A 23,694-nucleotide genomic window follows, 5' to 3' on the forward strand; every position below is an offset into this window, starting at 1 on the left:
AATTCAACTTCAAATTAGAAGTGATAAAGAAAAAACATCAATTTGTAGAAGTCCATAAAAGTCCAGAAACTTCCTTTTTCATGCCTAAACAGTATGCAGCTATTTACAAACAGTGTACCTGGCCCCAGCTCTTGCTCTCCTCTGCCCAGAACCAGCTTACATCCCTAAAACATCAAATGTATGTTCTTATATGCTGTGTTGCTACACTGAAAAACTGTGAAAACACCACTACACCTTTAAAAGTTCAAGTCAGACAAGACCTTATCATCATACCTGCTTTTCACATTGGCAAACTTTAATAAGCAGCACAAGTGGTAATAAACTGCATTCTGTAGTGCATAAATAAGTAAAATCTAATTGCCAATTCATACTTAAAAAGAATTATTTTGCATAGTTTTAAGCGCTAGTAACAATCACAAATGTGAAAGTTCAGGGGAAAAAATATGTCCTTTTATTCATCAATTACTCTGTTCAATGCTCTGCTTCCTTGAAGGTGTTACATGTGGAAGTAAGCCCATTTTCGGATAGCTAGTTCTCAGCATCAGATACTTATGTACTACTGTGTATTTATATGGATGACAAACATTCTTTAACCTGTAAAGACACACTGTAAACTACTTCTTTTAAAACTCAGGCACAAAAGCAGGAAACAGCCTTAATTTTAAAAACAGCCTACTGGAAGATCACTGACTAACCAAAGTAGAATAGCACGTCTTATTTTTGATGGCTGTGAAAATTGTCATTCCCCAGTTGAAAATTTTAAAAAAACATATCACTCAGGTGTCTTCACAAATGCATTTAATACCAGCGGAAAAAGCAATTACTTGCCTTAGGATCTCTGTTTGGCCAACTAAGTCCACTAGTACAGAAGTATAAAAAAAAAAAAAAAAAAAAGGAAGGACAATGGGTGTGCTACTGAAAAGTTCTATCACATTAAATAAAAATTAGGACCTTTTTTTCTTTTTAATGTTGGGGTAGTGAGGAGGGTTGGAAGGGCTTCACCTTGTATCCTTGTATCACCTACAATACTAGAATCAGCCTCAGCACCAGTCAAGAATCCATTATAATCCCGTTACACTGAGGTTTATTTCCAGTTTCCTGGGCACAGGGTGCTGAAATGTAGTCAGATGAGCAGCTAAAGTATGTGCCAACATGGGCAAATGTGTGCAAAAAATCAAAGCTGCCTCTAAGAACAAAGTATGCAATGTTTGACTTTAGTATCCTCTGAATTTTCTCTTTCCTTGAATATACCTTGAAAATATGGGCAAACAATGAGCTGGATAAATGTTTGATATTTGTTTAAACCCAAACATTACTAATTTTAAAAAAAAATCACCCTTTAAATTATTCTCCACCAATAATAGAACAAAAATGTCTGTTTCACACATCCCACCCTTGCAAAGTATAAAGAACAGTATAAGGTATAAGCTATTTCAAATAAATAAAGAAAAGTCTTGTTTCCTTTGGCATCTTTAAAAAATAACTAAACTACAGCAATGACGCAATGTGACTGTACGAGAATATTTATGCTTAAGCAAACGGGGGAGAGAACAGCAACTTATGTTTACTATACATTAATATAAACTGTAAGAGTTTACTATTAATTAGGAAAGCCTTACATGTTTTTGGAAGAACCTTCACATTTTTAACATTACAAATGTTTGATAATGGTTCTTTTATTGCTTGTAGTACCAAGATTATTCAAAAGTCAAATGAAGTTAGGCTGACTGAATAGGTTCAAGAATTATCTTCCAAACACTTAGTGATTATAGCTTAAGATAAATAACACTTAAGAAAGCAAACCTTTTATAATATGACTGTCAATATACAACTTTCTATAATTCAGATTCCATTACATCTTTGTTATTTTGCATTGGTCCTGAAAGTTTAATAAGAATTATATTACTCTGTATCAAATTGCCTGCATAAATCCACTTCAAGCTTCAAAAAGTGGTCAAATTGGGGTTGAGCTTTCAAAACTAATTATGTTCAAACTTGAACTTAGAATGAAAGGTAACATGAATACGAATAGGAAGTCTGACTATGTACAAGAGAAGGAAGTTTCAGTTCTATCAGGAACATCATAAAGAAAGCTAGATTTATAACACTTATAATCCTATGTGCATCTGAAGTATGTACACCAACAGAGTTTTCATGTGTCAACACGGGGGAAGTGCAATCAACAGTGACTGGTAATAAAGCAACCTCTAAATGGCCCAAACTTAGGCTAAAAATAATTGGAAACATTGATTGCATCATGCAAGTTCTCAAAGAAAAATCTCATGAATTTAAAATTCATTGAAAAACTGAGTTGGGTCCTTCCATTAAGTCTGAGAGTACAGCAACAGCTTTGTTGGGTTTTTTTGTTGTTTTTTGAGTAATAAAATTGGGAGGCTCCCTGTTTACATTATTACTTATGTAGTGTGAGAAGAATTTTGATAAAACATTGCAAAACTATGACCTAAAAATGGAGCAGTGGACGCTGCCCTCCTTTCCTCATCCATCTCCCCGCCAAATGCAGAGAAATTTTCCATTAGAATGTTAGCTGTGTAAACAGATTCCGTTTCCCAATCTGTTGACAGGGACAAAAAGGCTCTGAATAGGTCACCAACTTCAATTCTGGAGAAATCTCCTACTGCAAATTTTCTAATGCTTAATCTGGTGGTCCTTTCAGCTCCTCCTGCTAAGAAGTCAAGTACAAGCATGCAAGTAAATTCACAGGCACAGAGGATCCATGTTAAGAACAGTTAAGGTAGCTGTGATGCGACACCAACGAGTTGAATGGCCCTGACGCACTCAAAATATTATCTTAATTATTCAACAAAATCCAGAAGCAAACTCTTGCTAGTCTTGTTACACTGCTAAACACTAAAGTAGCATGTTTTCTCCATGGTTTTAGCTTAGTTCAGATTTTTTACACTATCAAGAAAAAAATTAAAGTATGTCCCCTTTTAAATTTACACAGACGTTTAATTAGCTTTATTTACAGAGCAGGGAATTTGTTTTTGTTTTGTTTTGTTTTTTTCAGTCTCCAATGGTGCCTAGGTAACATCATTAGGCAAGAATGCCAGTTAAAAGAAATTTATGCAGAACCCTAAAAATAACAGATGTTGGTGCTCCTCAAGAGGCAAACTTGACTCTGAGCAGCTTTCTATGCCTCAGTTACTCAGAAGCAGTTCTGTTGCAGTCTCTACATCCCATGATTTTGAAGACAAGGCCACTATTACTGCATTCTGCAAAGAGGAAGGGAAAAAAAAAAATCAAATCTGGAGGAAACTGTTTAAAATACTGAATTACCTACTTTATCTTCCACAGCAACAAAGCTCCTTTTGTACTTAGAATGAACAAAAGGCAAAAACAAATAACTGGAATCAACAACAAGAAACAATCACTAATTAGAGTTAACATTTGTTTCCCCAAATGAGAAAGAGAATTTCTCTTATTTCCTAGAGCACTTAAGCCAGCCAAAGATTTGCAATAATAATATTCCGCATATACTTACCCTATCGAAGCCCATAGCACATAAGTTTTCTATTTTTTTGGTGTATTCTGGACTAGAAACTGGTGCACCAGCATACACATGTGCCCAAAGCCGAGCTGTTTGTTTGAACATTTCAGGATTCTGTTTATACTGTATGGGAGGGGTAAAAAAATATATATATAATACAGTAGTAATGATATAGCAGCTCAATTCATAATTGTATAATAACAAGCCTTTTTAACCATAAGGTGTGATTCCTTTGAGCTGACAGGGTGGCTCAGAAAGTATACATGCATAGGAAACACCAAGGCCCTGGATTCAATATGCATAAAATGAATCTCATGTTGTTTAAAATTAAAACTTATGTTAATAAAAATGTATGGTATTTAGGTGAAGAAGAAAGAAAATGGGTATATGTCCAGGGAGCATTCCTGGGACCTTACAGCAAGAGTTAATGGCAGTTCTTTTGTTCAGTTTAATATTGTAGCACCTTCACATGTCAAAAGACATGAAATACAATTCACTTCCTAACACATCACAACATCCAAAGTCCTACTTTCTGTGAACTTTTGAGATGATTATGAATGCACAACAGGTAAAACTTCCAATGTGCACTACAAAAAGATAATTCATTCACAAAGAATAAACAGTAAGTTCTCACTTTCATTTCTACTCAATTATAATAATAAACATTGAGAATAGTTTAAGAATAAAAAGCTCCTATCACTCAAGACACAAAAGAGTCCTGAGACATCTAAGCCAACAAATGTTCCTGGCATTTACTATCAATTGTTCAGGAAAAATGCAAGGGAGAGGGCCAGCAGGGTAGCCTAGTGATGGAGTGCTTGCCTAGGCTGCATGAAGCCCTAGGTTCGATTCCTAGGTACCACATATACAGAAATAGCTGGAAGTGGTGCTGTGGCTCAAGTAGTAGAGCCTTGGGAAAGCTGATGATGCCCACACCTGGAGTTCAAGCCCAGGACTGGCACCAACAAAACAACAAAATGCACAGGACATCTGCTCTGCCTAGAATGCACAAAGACCTGGGTTTGATTCCTCAGTACCACATACATAGAAAAGCCAAGAGTGATGCTGTGGCTCAAGTGGTTAGGGCCCTAGCCTAGAGAAAGCCCCAAAACAGTGCTCAGGTCCTGAGCTCAAGCCCCAGAACTGGTTAAAACAAGCCAAAAAAAAAAAAAAAAAAGAATAGAAGAAAGAGACTATTAAGAGAGGAGAAGCTGGGTATCAGTCAGAACTGAACTTAGGAGAAAGACAGAAAATAGTATATAGACTGTGAGTATGCACATGAATGGGAAATTTAGCTTTCTTTTTTTATTGAGGGGAGGAGTGAATATTTCTCTCAACACAGGTAAAGCTGTCCTTCCTAGTCAGAAGAAAATTCATCTTAAGCCAGGCATGGTGGTTCACGCTTGTAATCTTAGCTACGCAGGAGACTTGAGATCTGAGGTTCAAAGCCGGCCTAAGAACTAGAAAGAGTCTCCATGAAACTCCAATTAACCAGAAAGATGGAAGCGGTGATGTGGCTCAAGGGAAGGGCGGTAGCTCAGACACAATGTCCTGACAAACGAGCTCTGATCCCACCACACCCCCCCCCAAAATAAAGCAACTTTTAAAAAAAAAGTTTGCCAAGAAGTTTCCAAAACTAAGAAAACATATCAACAGAGTGACTTTTACAAAAGTCATGAATTTCATGAGCAACAAATTTTCTAAGTTTAATTCAATAAAAGCTTTTATAAAAATAAGAAGTTAGACACCAGTAAGTGAATGTGGAACAACATTTTTTAAAGGCAAAGTTAACCTAAATACCATTTACATATCGAAACCTGTGAAAAGACAGAAGTTGAGAAGGGATGAACTATTTAAGCAAAAAAAGTAGAAATTAAAGAAGGAAAAAAAATGTAGGCTTTGGCAATGAAGTCATGCAATAGTGTCAGACACTGAATGCAGAAAAGATAAGGAAAGGCAGCAGAGAACTTAGGATAGAACTGTGGTACCAAAGCCAAATGGACACTGATTGTGCTGGCTTAGATCTCTGCATTCACTTTCAGCCACGTCGTGTTGAGGTATCCAAAGAGCATTTATACAGAGATCTTGGGCTTAGAAGACAAGTCAAGCTTAAAACAATATACAGCTAGAATCATCCACCGTAAGTGTATATAATGTAAACTAAAAGTAAATAGCACCAGAACACAAGAACTCAATTTAAGGTGGAAAAAGAAGTAAAGGAATAATCATAGGTATTCAAAAGAAACAAGTTTGAAGATACACCTTTCAGAAATCAAAAGGAAAGGGAAGTGGGGCCGTGGCTCCCACAGCCCCACTTCAACTGAAGAGCTAAGGGACAGTGCCCAATCCGAGAGTTCAAGCGCCATAACTAACCAAAAGGGGAGGGGGGCCAGGGAAAAACAGGAAAGAAAAGGGGTCAGACGCAGGGCCTAATAGTAGGTGCTTGCCTAGAATGCATAAAGCCCTGGGTTCAATTCCTCAGTACCACAAATACAAAAAGCAGGAAGTGGTGCTGTGGCTCAAGAGGTCGAGTACCCAGACCCTTGAGTTCAAGCTCCAGGACTAGGAAAAACAAAACAACAATAAAAAAATTAGCTCAACAACATTTGACTTTGGTGCCAGTGGCACATGCCTGTAATCTAGCTACTTAACAGGCTGAGATCTGAGGATTGTGGTTCAAAGCCAAACCAGGCAGGAAAACGCATGAGATTCTTATGTTCAATTAACCACGAGAAAACTAGAAGTGGAACTATGGCTCAAATGGAACTATATAGCATAATCCTTAAGCAAAAAAGCTCAACAAGGTTGCCCGAACCCCTGAGGTTCAAGCCCTATAACCCACAACAAAAATTTAAAAAAAAAGTATATATGTATATTATACATATATGTACATACACACATACATTAACACTATTTCTGAAAAAATAATCTTACTACGAAAGAAGAAACCATTTCCATACTTGTTTTCATGTGTTACTATGGCAAGCCACTAACATACCCAATATCCATGAGACATCTTTTGAAAGCAATCTTCTTACCTGATTTGCTACTACTGCGTCTTGTGGATCATCTGGCTCTGCAGCTGCCAGCAATGCTTGTAATGACAGTAATACAGTGCGGAGAGTCATTGCTGCTGCCCTGCATTTCAAAATAGGAAATTATCCAGGGCCAGGAGTTTAGCCTAGTGGTAGAGTGCTTGCCCAGCATGCATGATGACCCGGGTTTGATTCTTCAGTAACAAATACAAAGAAAAAACCAGAAATGTTGCTGTGGCTCAAGTGGTAGAGGGCTAGCCCTGAGAAAGCTCAAGCATAGCAATCAGGCCCTGAGTTTAAGCTCCAGGTCTGGCAAAAATAAAAAACAAAAACCCAGGGGCTGGGAGTTTGGCATACTGCTACAGTGCCTGCACGAAGACCGGGAATCGAGTCATTGTTACGACATACATAGAAAAAAGCTGGAAGTGGTGCTGTGGCTCAAGTGGTAGAGCTCTAGCCTTGAGAAAAGTCCAAGGACAGTGCACAGGTCCAGGGTTCAAACCCCATGACTGGCAAAAAAACCACAACAACAACAATAACAAAAAAAACAAGAAGTGATACAACCTATTGAATATAAAATTTATCCAAATTAATTATGTGCTTAAGATACATGTTTATATCTGATTACCTTTTTTGTTCTATAAATTAAATCATTTATTTATATGCTAAACCCCTTTTGGGTATAGCACCTAAACAATAAAATTATATATTTTTAAAAATTAAATTTCCAAAAAGAAATGACTTACTGAGATGTAACTGTAACCCCTCTGTATATCGCACTTATAATAACATTTTGAAAAGACGAAACCTCAGTAGTGGACCCCAAATTGTGTGTGTGCGCACGCGTGCGTATGTAGATACATGTTAAACTATCAAGTCGGGCTGGGAGTTTGACCTAGTGGGAGAGTGCTTGCCTAGCATGCACGAAGACCCAGGTTCGATCCCTCAGTACCACATACCTAGAAAAAAGCCGAAAGTGGTGTTGAGGCTCAAGTGGTAGAGCTCTAGCCTTGAGAAAGTCCAAGGACATTGCGCAGTCCCTGAGCTCAAGCCCAGGACTGGCAAAAATAAAAATAAACTATTAATTCTACTGGCATTGGTGGCTCACACCTATGATCCTTCTCAGTAGGATGAGATCTGAGAATCAAGGTTCAAAGCCAGTCCCGGAAGGAAAGTTCATGAGAATCTTATCTCTAACCACAAAAGTGGAAGTGTGGCCCAAGTGGCAGACCATCAGCCTTACCCAAAAAAGGGATAGGGCACAGACACTGAGTTGAAATCTCAGTAAGAGGAACAAAAATCAACTAATTACACTGAATAATTATTTTAACTTAAAATAAAAAACATGAAAGGTGCTGGTGGCACACACCTGTAATCCTACTCAGAAGCGGGTGATTTGAGGGTCACTAATCAAAGCCAACCTGGGTAGGAAAGTCTGTGAAACTCTCATCTCCAATTAATCACCAAAGTTCTACACATTCTAAATCTCATCAAAGCCGTAAACATTCTTCTGAAAAAACTCGCCATCTCTCAAAACAATGAAGCTGAACCCTCATATTACATGATACATAAAAATTAACTCAAGGGGCCGGGAGTTTGGCCTAGTGGTTAAAGTCCTTGCCTAGCATGCACGAAGACCTGGGTTCAATTCCTCGGTACTCCACATACATAGCAAAAAGCTGGAAGTGGTGCTGAGGCTCAAGTGGTAGAGCTCTAGCCTTGAGAAAGTCCAAGGACAGTGCTCAAGCCCTGAGCCCAAGCCCAGGACTGGCAAAAAAAAAAAAAAAAAAGAAAAAAAATTAACTCAAAGTTGGGGCTGGGAGTTTGGCCTAGAGATAGAGTGCTGGCCAAGCATGCACAAAGACTCGGGTCGATTCCTCAGTACCACATATATAGAAAAGCTGGAGATGGTGCTGTGGCTCAAGGGGTAGAGTCCTAGCCTTGAGGAAAGCCCAAGGACAGTGCTCAGGTCCTGAGATAAAATCCAGACTGGTTTGGGGGGGGGGGGGGGGGAGATTATAATAATTAACACAAAATAGAACCAAAATCCAAATCCATAAGATGAAACAAGAAGAAAACAGAGGGAAAGCAACACTATAAACTAGAATAACATCTTGAATGATATTAATGTACAAAAACAGGTGATATCTGCACGTAGCTATAATCACAGATTGTCAACCAGATGACATCTATGTTTTAGAGTGCATCAAAACTGATAAAATTATGTTAATATAAATATTACTACTAAAAATAACCTTTAAAAAAGGAGGTAACTGGCTATCAAAACAAAAGGCAGTTCAGTTTAGGTCAAGTAATAGTGGTAAACCTCCTGGATAGATTTTGGGAATTTGCCAAGCTGACTTGCAGACAAGGTTCAGAAGCCAGGAAAAAGAAGATCTACCATCATATGAGCTTTCAGGGATTATCAATGTTCAACAAGAAATGTACTCAGGACTAGGGGGGAAAAAAACACTAGAAGTGGCGCTGTGGAGTAGCCTTGAGCTGAAGGGCTCAGGGAGAGCACCCAGGCCTAGAATTCAAGCCCCATAGCTGACCACGCCCCCCCAAAAACAGTTATAAGGAAAAAAATTATGCTAATTTGATTAATACAGAGCTCAACAAATGGAAGTATTAGGATTTGAACTTGAGGGTTCACAGAATAAGAACCTTATTAAAAGATAAAACCAATCCAGGCCTTTGTGGGGCTCACACTCAGGAGGCTGAATCTAAGGATTACAGTTCCAAGGCAGCTAAACAATTAGAGGTGTGAACAAGGTTTATTTCCTCTTAGGAAAATGGGCAGCTCTCTATGGTCTAATATGTATTTTTTAATGTTAATCCTGACAGTTCACCAAATAGCTAGTCATGGAGAATGTAGGCAGTTAACATCCCTCCAGGAATGGTTCCTACTTGTATATTATTTGGTTTCTTTTACTTACCTGCTTAAATACTTGAATAAACCATTCACCAGTTTTAATCTTATTTTAACCCTTTCAGATAAAATAATCTACATTCTTGACAGTGGCACAGAAGCTTTTCAGCGTTACTGTTTTTAGTGTGCTGATAAAAACTGACAACATGGTTTTCTTTACTTAAACAAAGTAATGTAATTTTTACCTTATTTATCTGTATGAAATTTCAGCAGTTAATTTGAACATTTATTTATATGATGTTTGTACTTTTAGGTCTTTAATACAGTGTTTCTACCTCTCATTTGTAACTGCATGCATTATTCTTGAAACTAGGTAAAACTCACTGAATTGTTGTATAATAGCCTTTTTATTATTGCCTCTGTATAAATGTATATTAAGGTAAAATAAAACTGACAGTATTTCTAGGTTACAGTTGGGTCCATATTCAGTGGCTTGTTATGCCAGATACTCCCTTAGTAAGTAAGACTGAAAACTTGGTCATTCATATCTTTTGCCCTGACTTAGGATTTAAGGCTCTCAGTGACTGTCAAACAGGCTCTCACAAGCTTAGACTGTTCAGTAATGATCTCTCCCCTCCTTGCATTAATAATATTGTATTTTGTGTAATATTTTAAGAGTTTATAGTGTGATTTCATTCTTGTTATCTCAGCTGTTCCTCCAAGCAGGTAGGTTTATTCTGCCCTCTCCTCTTTTATTTTTTTAAGTGAGACAGGTTCAAAGACAGTATGACTGATCTGAAGTCAGGAACTAGGCAAATAGTTAAAAAGCCACTTTTATAATCCCAGATTCATTCTTCTTCCTCTTGTATAACAAAGGTGTTGTGGTAGGTGGTGCGTGTACAACAATGAAGTCTCAGCAGCAGAGAACAAACTGTAAATTCATGGGTTCTGATTATACATCCATTATCAAGGCTAATGGTTTTAAGAGATTTTTGCCTTGATTATAGCAATAATAAAGAAGTGCGTTATGTTTCACAAAAAAAAAAAAAAAAAAGAATTAGAGGTGTGGCTAAAATGGTAGTGCATTAACCTTGAGGAAAATAGCTCAAGGACAGTGCCCAAGCCCTGAATTCTAGTTGCGAAACCAGTGGGGGGGAGAGATAACAGTGTCTCAAGATTTTTCTGCTCAGGCATCTCTCTGAAACGTCATTCTCAGATTGCAAAGATTATAGGAGTGAACCAAGAGTGCTGAGCAAAAAAGAATGTTTTTTTAAAGTAACACAGCACTAGTCATTATTGTAAAAGTGTCCATTTAGGTAGAGTTCATCTCAATTATAATACGTGTTTGATTATGTACTTAGGATTAATTTAAGAAATGTTAGCCAAGAACTGGTGGCTGATCTCAGGATCACAATTCAAAGCCAGCCTAACCAAGAAAGTTCCTGACACTCTTATCTCCAGTAAACTACCAAAAAGCCAAAAAGAAGTGGAACTGTGCCTAAAATGGTGGAATGCTGGGGGAAGAAAAGCAGAGAGGAGGGGAGAAGTTTTTTTTTTTTTTTTGGGGGGGGGGTGAGACACAGAGAAATTTTACTGCCCCATGGGGGTAATTATACCCATGGCTTTCTTAAAATCTTGATATTCATATGAAAGTGAAAAAAAAATTCAAAATCTCTTACCATTGATCTTTCAGGATATCCAAACAAATAGCCCCTGTGACCGAACTAATATTAGGATGCCATATTTTAGTGATAAACCGGACCTAGAATAAAAACAACACTTGAACTTTGAAACAGATATAAAACACATAGTGTAAACAGAATTATAATGAGACAAAAATACTCAGATTAATGAAGTAATACATCTATTACATCATTTGGCATTTTATAAGCCAAATGACACTGACATGTATCCTTAAAAAAAAATCATTTTGGTGGCAGTGGCTCGTGTCTATAATCCTAGCTACTCAGGAGGCTGAGATATGAGGATCAAGGTTCAAAGCCAGCCGGAGCACAAAAGGACTCATCTCCAATTTACCTCTATAAAACAAGTGGGGCTTGGCTCAAGGGTAGAGCAGTAGTCTTGAGATGAAAAAGTCAAGGACAGTGTCCAGGCCCTGAGTTCAAGCCCCACGACCCACCAAAAATAAATAATTAAACAGAAATAAGAATACATTTTGGCTGGTTTGAGGGATGCAATCTAAGTTTTTGCTTTCCCTTAACTTTTTTGCTGGAGTGGTTCTCAACTACATTTTACTTCCAGCTTTCTTTGCTGGTAAACTGGAGATAATAACATTTGATGTATCTACCTGGGGTGGCTTTGAATGGCATGCCTCACATCTCAGCACCCCAAGGAGAACTAGGCTACTTTCTAAAACTTTTTAATAAACATTCTACATCCAAAAACACTCAGAAGCCCAGGATCTCATTTCAAAGCCAGCCCGGTAGTAAAGTCTTTGAGACCCAACTCCAATTTCACCACCAGAAAGCTGGAAGAGCTAGCCTTCAGGTGAACACAGCTCAAGGACAACACCCAGACCTAGAATTCAAGCCCCATGACAGCAGAGAAAATAATAATAAGTGAGTATAATAGGCTGAGGTTGGAGTACACTGTCTACATTTTTGCAAATGGTACAGCTACGTGCTAATAAAAATCCTTGAAAAAGAAAAATAGGGGGCTGGGAGTTTGGCCTAGTGGTTAAAGTGCTTGCCCAGCATGCATGAAGACCCGGGTTTGATTCCTCGGTACCACATACATAGAAAAAAGCCGGAAATGGTGCTGAGGCTCAAGTGGTAGAACTCTAGCCTTGAGAAAGTCCAAGGACAGTGCTCAGGCCCTGAGCTCAAGCCCAGGACTGGCAAAAAAAAAAAAAGAAAAAAGAAAAAAGAAAAATAGGGGCCAAAAAGTGTGGCCTAGTGGTAGAGTGCTTATCTAGCATGCCTGATGCCCTGGGTTCAATTCCTTAGTACCACATATACAGAAAAGGCCAGTAGTGGTGCTGTGGCTCAAGTAGTAGAGTGCTATCCTTGAGAAAGCTAAAGGACAGTGCTCAGGCCATGAGTTCAAGCTCCATGACAGGCAAAGAGAAAAAAAGTCAAAAAAAAAAAAAAAGAAAGAAAAAAGTGTCAATGGCACTTAGTGTGAAAATACAAAGTTTTCAAGGGGGGGGGGGAAGCAGTACATAGGAACATAATGGGATTATAAGTCACGTTTCTGTATAAATTTTCCAAAATTCCTCTTTTGTTAAGGTAATAATTCAACAATATTTGAAGCCTACTATTATTATATCAAACACTAAGGACTAAAGCTTAGGATTTAAAAAACTATGAGTGGGAAAGGGGTAACACTGTCCAAAAAGAAATGTACTTTTTTGTGGGTCATTTGGCTTGAACTCCGGCATGGGCACTGTCCCTGAGCTCTTCAGCTCCAGGCTACTGCCCTAACCTTCAGTCAAGCTCCACTTCATGTTTTCTAGAGGTTACTGGAGATAAGAGTCTCAGGACCAAAAAAAAAAAGTAATTTTAAAATCTATCATTAAGTCAGATGCCATTAGCTCACACTTCTAGCTATACTAGAGGATCAAGGTCTGAAGCCAGCTCATCACAATCTTAATTGTCCAGGTAGTGGAGGGACAGATGCACCACCATGCCCTGCTACTGGTTGTCATGGGCTAAGTTTATTTTTGCCTAGGTTGACTTTAAAATACTATCCTCCTGATCTCTATACTCCCTTAACCTAAAATTACAAGTATGAATCACTGATGTGATGATTCAGTTTGTTTCCTTGAATCTCACTAAATGGCTCAGAATGGCAATGAAATTGGGATCCTCAAGCTTCTGCCTTCCAATGCTGAGATAACAGTTGTGCATCACCATGCTCAGATCATTCTCTTTATGTACACAATATCAATTCTTTTTTTCCCCCATGGGTCTCGTGGGCCTTGAATTCTGGGCCTGGGCCTTGTCCCTGAGCTCTATACCTCAAGGATACCACTCTACCACTTGAGCTACAACACCACTTCTGGTTTTCTGGTGGTTAATTGGAGATAAAGAGTCTGACGGGGCAGGAGTTTGGCCTAGCGGTAGAGTGCTTGCCTAACATGCACGAAGACCCAGGTCCAATTACTTGTTACCACATACATAGGGGGGGAAATGCCAAAAGAAAAAGTCTCATGGACTATTTGTGCCAGGCTGGTTTTGAACCAGTATTCTCAGATCTCAGCCTCCTTGAGTGGCAAGGATTACAGGTGTGAGCCTGAGTCTCAAAGACTTGATTACCCCTGCTAGTTTCATACCATGATCCACAGAATCTCATCCTCCTGAGCAGCTGGGATTTGTAGACATGAACCAGTGCCACCTTCAGTGTTCTTTTTTCTTTTTCTTTTTTGCTAGTCCTGGGCTTGAGCTCAGGGCCTGAGCACTGTCCTTGGACTTTCTCAAGGCTAGAGCTCTAGAACTGGAGCCTCAGCACCACTTCCGGCTTTTTTCTATGTATGTGGTATCGAGGAATCGAACCTGGGTCTTCATGCATGCTAGGCAAGCACTTTAACCACTAGGCCAAACTCCCGGCCCCTCAGTGTTCTTTTTTCTTTTGCCAGTCCTGGGGCCTGAATTCATGGCCTGAGCACTGTTCCTGGGCTTTCTCAAGGCTAGTGTTCTACCACTTGAACCACAGCACCACTTCCGGTTTGTTCTGCATAACTAAGGAATCCAACCCAGGGCTTTTGTGCATGCTAGGCAAGCACTCTACCATTAGGCCACACTCCTGACGTAGCCCATTTGTTCATTAGCCTGTTGCTTTAAAAGTTTAATTTTTTGAGGATTCCAATTTTGAGCTCCAAACATATTCTGGATTATTATGCAAATGTATTCTGGCCAAAATACTCAAACAAAGTCCCAATATAGCTACCAGAATAATCTTCAATGCAGCACTATTCATCTCAGCCAAAATATAGTATATATAAACAATGGATTTTAGTCATCCATTAAAATGGATGATTGCTGTTGGAAAAAAATTATATTAAGCAGGACCCAAAGAAACAAAGATTGCATGGCTTCTCTCAACTGTGGCAAACAGAATATACTTATGTATAAGTAAACACAGCAGATGGTATGCAAGTTGTTCCAAGTGAATTAACTGAAATGCAATACACTTTATGGAGAGCACACAAAGTATAATCATTCAAAAAAAAAAAAACCTAGACCAAAGCCCAAACAAAGTTCAAGGCAAAACAAAAACAACAACAACAACAACAACAACAACAACAACAACAACAAAATACCACTAGAAAATGGTTACATGCATGCAAGGGGCCCAAGGGGAGAGGGGAAGATGAATGATGAGAAAGGAAGGAGGATGAAGTCAAGAATTCATTGTAAGGCTGGGAATGTAGCTTAGTGGTAGAGTGCTTGTCTACCGTTCATGAAGCCTTGGGTTCCATTCCTCAGTACTACATAAACATAAAAGGCCAGAAGTGGTGCTTGGGGGGGGGGGGGGGAGTTTGGCCTAGTGGTAGAGTGCTTGCCTAGCATGCACAAAGGCAAGGCCTGGGTGCGATTCCTAGGGACCACATACCCAAAAAAGGCCGGAAGTGGTGCTAAGGCTCAAGTGGTAGAGCTCTAGCCTTGAGAAAGTCCAAAAACAGTGCTCAGGCCTTGAGCTCAAGCCCCAGAAATGGAATAAGTGGGGCAAGGAGAGTCACTGAGTAAACCAAAAAATTAAGAAAAGGGAATGGGGGCTGGGAGTTTGGCCTAGTGGTTAAAGTGCTTGCCTAGCATGCATGAAGACCCGGGTTCAATTCCTCGGTACCACATACATAGAAAAAAGCCAGAAGTGGTACTGAGGCTCAAGTGGCAGAGCTCTAGCCTTGAGAAAGTCCAAGGACAGTCCTCAGGCCCTGAGCTCAAGCCCAGGACTGGCAAAAAAAAAAAAAAAAGAAAAAAAAAAAAAAAAGAAAAGGGAATGGTAGGGTCCAAAGGGGTGAGAATGTTGAAAAGAGTGACAGTGATCAAAATGCAGTGTATTCATAAGTTGCTTGTTATATGGAGTCTCCTTTGTACAACTACTTAAAATATTTTCTTATAAAAGAGGAAAAAAGGTAGTCACTCACACCTATAACCTTAGCTACTCAGGAGGCTGGGATCTGAGGATCCCGGTCAGGAGCTAATCTGGGCAGAAAAGGTTCCTGTGAAACCCTCATCTCCAATTTACCACTCAAAAAATAAGCAACAGCCCCCCCCCAAAAAAAAACAACAAAACAAACCTACATTCGGTAGTGTTTTGGCTCAAGTGGTAGAGGGTTAGTCTTGAAGACAAAGACAGGCTAAGAGGAAATGCCCAGGCTCTAAGTTCAAGCCTCACAACTGGAAAAAAAAACAAAACAGAAACAAAACTGCAGAACAGACCGGGAGTTTGGCCTAGAGGTAGAGTGCTTGCCTAGCATGCACAAAGACCTGGGTTCGATTCCTCGGTACCACATACATAGAAAAAAAGTGAGAAATGGTGCTGAAGATCAAGTGGCAGAGCTTTAGCCCTGAGAAAAAGATCCCAAGGACAGTGCCTAAGCCCTGAGTTTAAGCCCCAGGACTGTCAGAAAAAAAGAAAAGGAAAAAAAAGACTACACACTACCTGTACACTTTAGAATACTCGGAGTACTATGGAATAAACAAAAATCTCAACACTGTGGTTACAAGAGTCTAAATATTATGAAACATCAATTAATGTATGCTACCAAAAAAATCATGTAGGTATGCATGTATGCAAGTATAAATGTATGTATATGTATTCTACCAGACAAAAATGAGGCATATAATTCTTACCCACACACTATTGTCAGTTTTATCTCTTCTTACAGGATGTATCCTACAAACATTCTAAAACATTGCTCCTACTTCATGGTAAGTAAGAATTTACATTTCAACCAGAACTTTCAATTGCAAGAATCCAATTCAAAGCCAGGCGCTAGCAGCCCACAGCTGTAATCCTACTTACTCAGGAGGCCGAGATCTGAGCATGGTTGTTTAAAGTCATATAAGCATGAAAAACTGTGAGACTCATCTCCAATTACCCTCCAGAAAACCTGAAATGGTACTGTGGCTCAGAGTAGTAGAGCACTAGCCTTAAGCTGAAGAAGTTCAAGTGCTTAGGGCAGCAGCCAGGCCCATATTTCAAGCCCCATGACCAAAAGGAAAGAGAAAAAAAAAGGAATAAAATTTGAAGATATTATTCAATAAATTTTTTGACTGCTAAACATGCATTCACACCCGGCACTGGTTGCTCATTCCTGTAACCCTAGTTACTCATGAATCATGGTTCAAGACCTAGCCATGCAGGAAAATTCTTGAGATGCTCATTTCCAACTAACCACCACAACACAGGGAGTACGGCTGTGGCCCACAAACAGAAGCTTCAAGACAATGCTGAGGCCCAGAGTTCAAGCCCCATGGTCAACAAAGAAGAAAGAAGTAGTAGCAATAGTAAACATTTACCTCTCTAATTTTCTAGATATGGTTTGATCACAAGTAACTAAGGAAAGCAAAACTGCTGGTGGAAGGCCTGACCATTAATTATGTCAAAGTGCTTGAGAGCCAGGACTATGCAATTACTTTAGCACTTGTACAGAGTATAAAGGCAATACATAACTAAATTTGAAGTGCTAATTGTCAAGTGCCAGTAGTTCATACCTGTAACACCCTAGCTACTTAAAAGGCTGAGATCTGGGCTAGGAGTTTGGCCTCGTAGAGTGCTTGCCTAGCATGGACAAAGACCGGGGACCGGGGTTTGATTCCTTGGTACCACATACATAGGGGGGAAAAAAAAGCCAGAATGGTACTGTGGCTCAAATGGTAGAGCTCTAGCCTTCAGAAAGCCAAAGAAAAAGTGCTCAGGCCCTGAGTTCAAGCCCCAGGACCAGTCAAAAAGAAAAAGAAAAAAAAAAGAGGCTGAGATCTGAGAATCAAAGTTCCAAGTTAGATATGAAAAAAAAGTCCATATTATTATCTCCAATTAACCCCTGTAATCCCTAGCTCTATGCATAGGAGGCTGAGATCTGAGGATCACAGTTCAAAGCCAGCCTGGGCAGTAAAATCAGTGAGACTCATCTCCAAATTATCACCAGAAAAACAGAAATGGTGCTGTGGATCAAGGGGTAGGATGTTAACTAATACACAGCTGATTACTGGTAGCTCACACATGTAATCCTAATTACTCAGGAGGCCGAGATATGAATAATGTGGTTCAAAGCCAGCCAGGGCAAGAAAAACTGTGACGTTCTTACCTCCAAATAAGCAACAAAAAAAACACAAGAAATGGAGGTATGGCTTAACTGACAGAACATTAGCCAAGTACATAAAAGATCAGGAACTGTAAGTCCCAGGATCAGCACAAAAAAATGAACAAATCAAGATAACTAAAACACAAATGTCCATCTATACCAGAAGGGAAAAACAAAATGCCATACATCCATAAAATGGAATACTACTTTGCCTTTGAAAAGGCAAATTCTGTAACAGGTAAAAAACATGGATAAACACTGACATGCTAAATGAAACAGGAAAAAAAGATAAATCCTGGATTAAATTTACAAGACTAAATTTAGTAGCAACATTCATGGAAACAGAGTAAGATAGTGTTTTTATCAAACCTTCAAGTAAAGATAATTTGGATTTGTTTACAATCCATAGAATAACAATCCCAGAAGTGGAGCTGTGGCTCAAATGGTAGAGTGCTAGTGCTGAGTAAAAATCTCAGGGATGCTAAGTACCAGTGGATCAGACCTAGAATTCTAGATCTACAGGAGTAAGATCTGATGATCGAGACTCAAATCCAGCCAGGCAGTAAAGTCTGCTACTCTTATCTCCAACTAATCTCAGAAAAGGCTGGAAATAAAAGTTGTGGCTCTAGTGACAGAGTGTTACAACCTTGAGCAAAGTGAGCTTGGAACAAATCTCAAGCCCTAGAGTTCAAGACTCAAGACTAGCCAAAAAAGGAAGTTTGGGAACAAGTGCCCAGCACCAGGAGCAAAAGATAGTGAACAAAAAAAAAAAAAAAAAGCTACAGATTTGGGTTAGGAGGTTGGCCTAGTGGTAGAGTGCTTGCCTAGCATACAGTAAGACCCTGGTTCAATTCCTCTACGCCACATACCTAGAAAAAGCCAGAAGTGGTGCTGTGGCAAGTGGGAGAATTCTAGCCTTCAGAAAGCCCAAGAACAGTGCTCAGGCCCTGAGTTCAAGCCCAGGACTGGCAAAAAAAAAAAAAAAAAGAACATATTAACAATTATAAAATGAGAAGAAAAGAACTTATGCTGAAAATAATACAACCAGTATTATATAAATGAGAGAGAAAAGACAAGACACATTTTACAGGCACAACTTTGTGAACTGGTACTTTATAGACCTCAAAAAGTCCAAAATTTAAACAGGGATAAAAATTCATGTGTAAGCAAGACACTGGCTCATGCCTGTAATACAACCTACTCAGGAGGCTGAGATCTGACTCTCATAGTTCAAAACCAGCCCTGGCACTAGAAGACCATGAGACTCTTAGAAAACCAGAAGTGGCATTTGGCACAGGGTTTGGGTGGTAGCCTTGAGCTGAAGAGCTAAGAGCCCAGGCCCATAGTTCAAGCCCCACAATGCTCCCCCCTCAAAAAAAGTGGGGGGGGGGGAACAAGACAAGCAAGAAGAAGGATAGGGAGAGAAAGGAAAGGGGAGGAAGAGAAATAGAGGAAAAGTTGGAGCTTGTAACTCTAGGTGCTCAGAAAGCTGAAATCTAAAGATCATGATTCAAAGTGAAACCCTTATCCCCAATTAACCACTAAAAAAGCCAGGAGTGGACATATAGCTCAAGTGCTAAGAGTGCAAGTGAGCAAAAAAGTCATTAAGAATGGGAGGGCCCAGAGTTCAAGTTCTAGTACTAGCACAAAAAGGGAGAGAGGGAGGGAGGCAAACCAAAAACTGAAGATTTATAGAATAGTACAAAAAATGAGTAGAAATGGCAATACATAAATGTGCTTGATAGCAGGGACAATATGAGTTTCACAACCGTATTTCTTAAGCACAGAATATTCAATTTCTATTTTTTTCCCCAGATTTGGATCCCACAGACTTGCAAATCAATGACCTACATCTCTAGCCTTAAATTCTCTTTTTTTTTGGCCAGTCTTAGGGTTTTGAACTAAGGGCCTGGGCATTGTCCATGAGCTTTCTCAAGGCTAGCCCTCTACCAACTTGAACCACACATCTTTTTCAGCTTTTTCTGTGTATGTGTTACTGAAGACTCAAACCGAGGGCTCTGTATATGCTAGGCAAGCAATCTACCACTAAACCACACTCCTCCACCCCCATAAAATAATTTTAAGGAAAATACACTTTATTTATTTTGTGAGTCATGGGGCTTGAACTCTGGGCTTGGGCAAAGTGCCTGAGTTCTTCAGTTCAGGGCTACCACCTCTACCCTTGAGCCATACCCCACTTTCCACTTTCTAGTGATTAACTGGAAATAAGAGTCCCAAGGCTTTGTAGTGCTCAGGCTAGCTTTGAACCACGATCCTCAGATCTCAGCCTACTGAATAGCTAGGATTACAGATGTGAGCCACCTCACCTGGCTTCACTGCACTCTTTTTTAAAACAAGCATTTTTTTTTGGGGGGGGGAGAGGGGAGGTTCATGGGGCTTGAACTCTGGGTGTTGTCCCTGAGCTCTTCCACATAAGCCACAGCACCACTTCAGGTTTTCTGGTAGTTAACTGGAGATAAGAATCTCAGGTAGCCAGCGGTGGCTCACACCTGTAATCCTAGCCACTGAGGAGGCTGAGATCGGAGGGTCAAGGTTCAAAGCCAGCCCAGCACAAAAGTAACTGAGATTATTATCTCCAATTAACCTCTAGAAAATGGGAAGTGGGGCTTTCCTCAAGGCTAGTGGGTAGTCTTGAGCTGAAGAGCTCAGGGATGGCACCCAGGCCCAGTTCAAGCTCTCTGACCCACCAAAAAAAAAGTCTCAGGGGCTTGCTTTGAACAGGTTCTCAGATCTCAGCCTCCTGAGTAGCTAGGATTACAGGTGTGAACCACCAAGCCCAGCAAGTCAAATATTTTTTGAGGAAAAAGGGGCACTGCTAGTATTACAGAAATATGAGTATTTTTCAAATGTATATTTTATTTTACAGAAATGACAGTATTTCTCAGATGCATATTACTTTTCAGTACAGAGCATTAGAGGCTACCTTAAAATAAGTTACCTTTGTATTATGATTTCAGAAGCAAACCCTTTGTAATTGATTGGAATCTTCTCCACATAAAATTTATACACAGTAAAAGAATTATTAAAGCTGCAAAATGAGTCAAGAAATATATGTTTTAGAAGTTCAAGCACAAAAATAGGATTACAGTACCTTTGGGGGATTAAATGGGTATGTTTCTGGTATTTTTATCTCTAGTTGATATCTTCCTCCTAAAAAATGGTAAGAAGAAAAGAATATTGCTCAGCTGAAACATGAAATCAAATATACTGACAACTCTTCAATTACATGCTTTTTCATATTCAAGACAATTTTTAAGGAAAACTCAAAAAAGCATTATAGTTCATCTAAAATATATATACAACTTATTAGTTAACTCAAAAATCACAGGGTTATTCATGAAGACATCAAAGCTACATTAAAACGTCATTAAGACAACAAACTAGAAGAGTACAGGTTCCATGTTACATTTTAAGCGCATACTGTTTAAAGTTGCTAAACACAAGGTAAAAAAAAAATGGACGAAGAAATAAACAGATATAAAGGACTAGATGTCATACAAATAATTCACGTATGCCATAAACTAAAAACAATAAAAACTTACTTTTGCTAGCTATTTGTCAAGTAAAAAGTCTTAACCTTTTGGGCATGGTGGATCATGCCTGTGATCCTAGCTACTCAGGAGGTTAAGTTCTGAGGATTGCGGTTCAACATCAGCCCCGGCACTAAAATCTGTGAGACTCATATCTCCAATTAACTACCAGAAAACCTGAGGAGGCACTGTGGCTCAAGGGGTAGGGCGGTAGCCTTGAGATGAAGAACTCAAGAGATAGCACACAGGCCCAGAATTTAAATCCCACAACTGACAAAAAAAAAAAAAAACAAGAATGAGACAAAAGAGATAGGTATAAAAACCTGTCTCGGTAAGACAATCCTATATGAGGCTGAGATATAAGGATTTCACTTTGAAGCCTATCCAGAAAGGAAAGTCTGTGTGACGCAACTTGAATTTACCACTAGAAAGGTGGAAAGCGGAGCTGTGGTTTAAGTGACAGGGAATTACCCCTAAGCTAAGGGAAAGCACATTACACCATGAGTGCAACAGCCATAGAGGCACCAATAATAATAATAATAATAATAATAATAATAATAATAATAATATAAAACTGAAACTAAAACTAATTTTTCCTTACTTGATAAAGGGTACACAAAATGCAAAACTTTTACACAGAAAAAGACTTAACCAGTTCTGTATACGAAGAGAAAACAATATTGCTTTATTATGAAATTCTCTAGGTATGGATCCAGGTATTTACAGAAAGCCTATCTAATTAACTTCTAACTAAATTATTCAAGGGAAAGATAACTTGTTTCTCAATAAACTCAAGGAGAACAGCTCTATATTTGCTGAGAGGCTGTATTAGAATCCTAATTCTCTAAAAAACATTTCAATTTCAAGATTTTAAGACTCATTAATAAAATGTTCCTTCTTGGGGCCAACTGGTAGAATGCTTGCCTAGGAGGCATGAAGCCTCAGTATTAAATACACAAAAAAGACCAGAAGTGGAGCTGTGGCTCAAGAGGTAGAGCACTAGCCTTGAGAAAGCCCCAGGATAGTGCCCAATCCCTGAGTTCAAGCCCTAGGACTGGGGAAGAAAAAAAAAGTTCCCTCTTATAAAACACCAAATAAGTCTGCAGAAAATGAATACTTTATATACAAAGTATGATGAAGTAAGCAAATATGAAGGCGGACACTGCTGATGGCTCATGCCTGTAATTCTAAGTACTCCAGTAATTCTAAGTACTCAGGGGGCTAAAATTTGAGGATCACAGTTCAAAGCCAGCCCAAGCAGGAAACTCCATGAGATTCTTACCTCCAATAAATTACTCAAAAAAGGGGGTAGTGGCACGGTGGCTCAAGTGGTAGAATGCTCATGTTGAGTCAAAGAAGCTCAAGGACAGCAACCCACACCTAGAGTTCAAGCTCCAGGAGCAGCAAAAAGGAACATGAAGGTACAATGCCTCTGAGTCTCTGATAATATTAAACTCTTCAAAATGAAAAAAAAAGTAAAAGTAAAAAGTGTTGCTGGGGGACCAGGAGTTTGGCCTAGTGGTAGAGTGCTTGCCTAGCATGCATGAAGACCCAGGTTCAATTCCTCAGTACCACATACATAGAAAAAGCTGGAGGTGGTGCTGTGGCTCAAGTGGCAGAGTGCTAGCCTTGAGAAAAGCACAAGGACAGTGTTCAGGTCCCTACAACTAGCAAAAAAAAAAGGTACGGCTGGGCAACCATGACTCACATCTATAATCCTATTCATGAAGCTAAGAATCTGAGGATCACAGTTTGAAGCCAGCCCAGGCAAGAAAGTCTATGATACTCTATCTCCAAAAGCCAGAAGTAGAGCTACACACAATTTATATATGTGTGTGCGTATATATATATATATATATATATGTATACACCACATATATACATATGCATATATTTAATAAACCTCTAAGAGTGGAGAAATAAATATACAACAGTTTAATAAGCCTTCACTATAGAACACTTCTAAGAGTAGAATATTTCTTCACTGTAGAACTCTTCTTCTTAAGAGTAATTAGAATAATATGCTTAAGGAATTGTTATGTTATATTCAACAGCCTTTGCTATTATTTGCTATTTCAGAGATGGGGGGGGGGGAGATGTGGGCTGGAAATAGAGTGCAAGGCTTGAGCACAAATGCTGAGTTATAATACCCAGGCCCTGAATTCAAGTCCATGGATAGCACAAGGGAGGGGAGGGGGAATACATGTGGAGGATTTTCTCATCTAATGACCTTGCTATTTTCCCTGGCTGGCCTTAAACCCCTGGGATTCAAGTTCTCCTGACCACTCATTTCCCCAAACAGGAAGAACTATAAGCAACATGCCATTGTGCTCAGCTAGAAGAGGTTCCCAGGCTGAATGAGATGCGTGAACTTGGAATAGTAGTAGAGCACTAGCCTAATAGATGGACCTTGATGTGATACTCAACCCAATGACTGGCTTTCGATATTACAAATT

At 39.3% G+C, this 23,694-nt stretch overlaps 1 protein-coding gene across 1 annotated transcript in view; it reads right to left on the bottom strand.

Moving 5' to 3' along the window:
• Nucleotides 1-785: 785 nt before the first annotated feature.
• Ube2k (ubiquitin conjugating enzyme E2 K) overlaps nt 786-23,694 on the bottom strand; it is a 51,113-nt gene continuing 28,204 nt past the window's right edge. The window contains exons 3-7 of the mRNA XM_090343697.1: nt 20,800-20,858; nt 11,095-11,177; nt 6,547-6,646; nt 3,503-3,631; nt 786-3,233 (exon numbers count right to left, since the gene is read on the bottom strand). Coding sequence (XP_090199823.1) covers nt 3,159-3,233; nt 3,503-3,631; nt 6,547-6,646; nt 11,095-11,177; nt 20,800-20,858 — 446 coding nt within the window. The 3' untranslated portion in view covers nt 786-3,158. The remainder of the gene's footprint in view (nt 3,234-3,502; nt 3,632-6,546; nt 6,647-11,094; nt 11,178-20,799; nt 20,859-23,694) is intronic.

Source organism: Megascapheus bottae, chromosome 13 (assembly GCF_031878675.1).
Source record: "Megascapheus bottae isolate mThoBot1 chromosome 13, mThoBot2.hap1, whole genome shotgun sequence".
Classification (NCBI taxonomy): domain Eukaryota; kingdom Metazoa; phylum Chordata; class Mammalia; order Rodentia; family Geomyidae; genus Megascapheus; species Megascapheus bottae.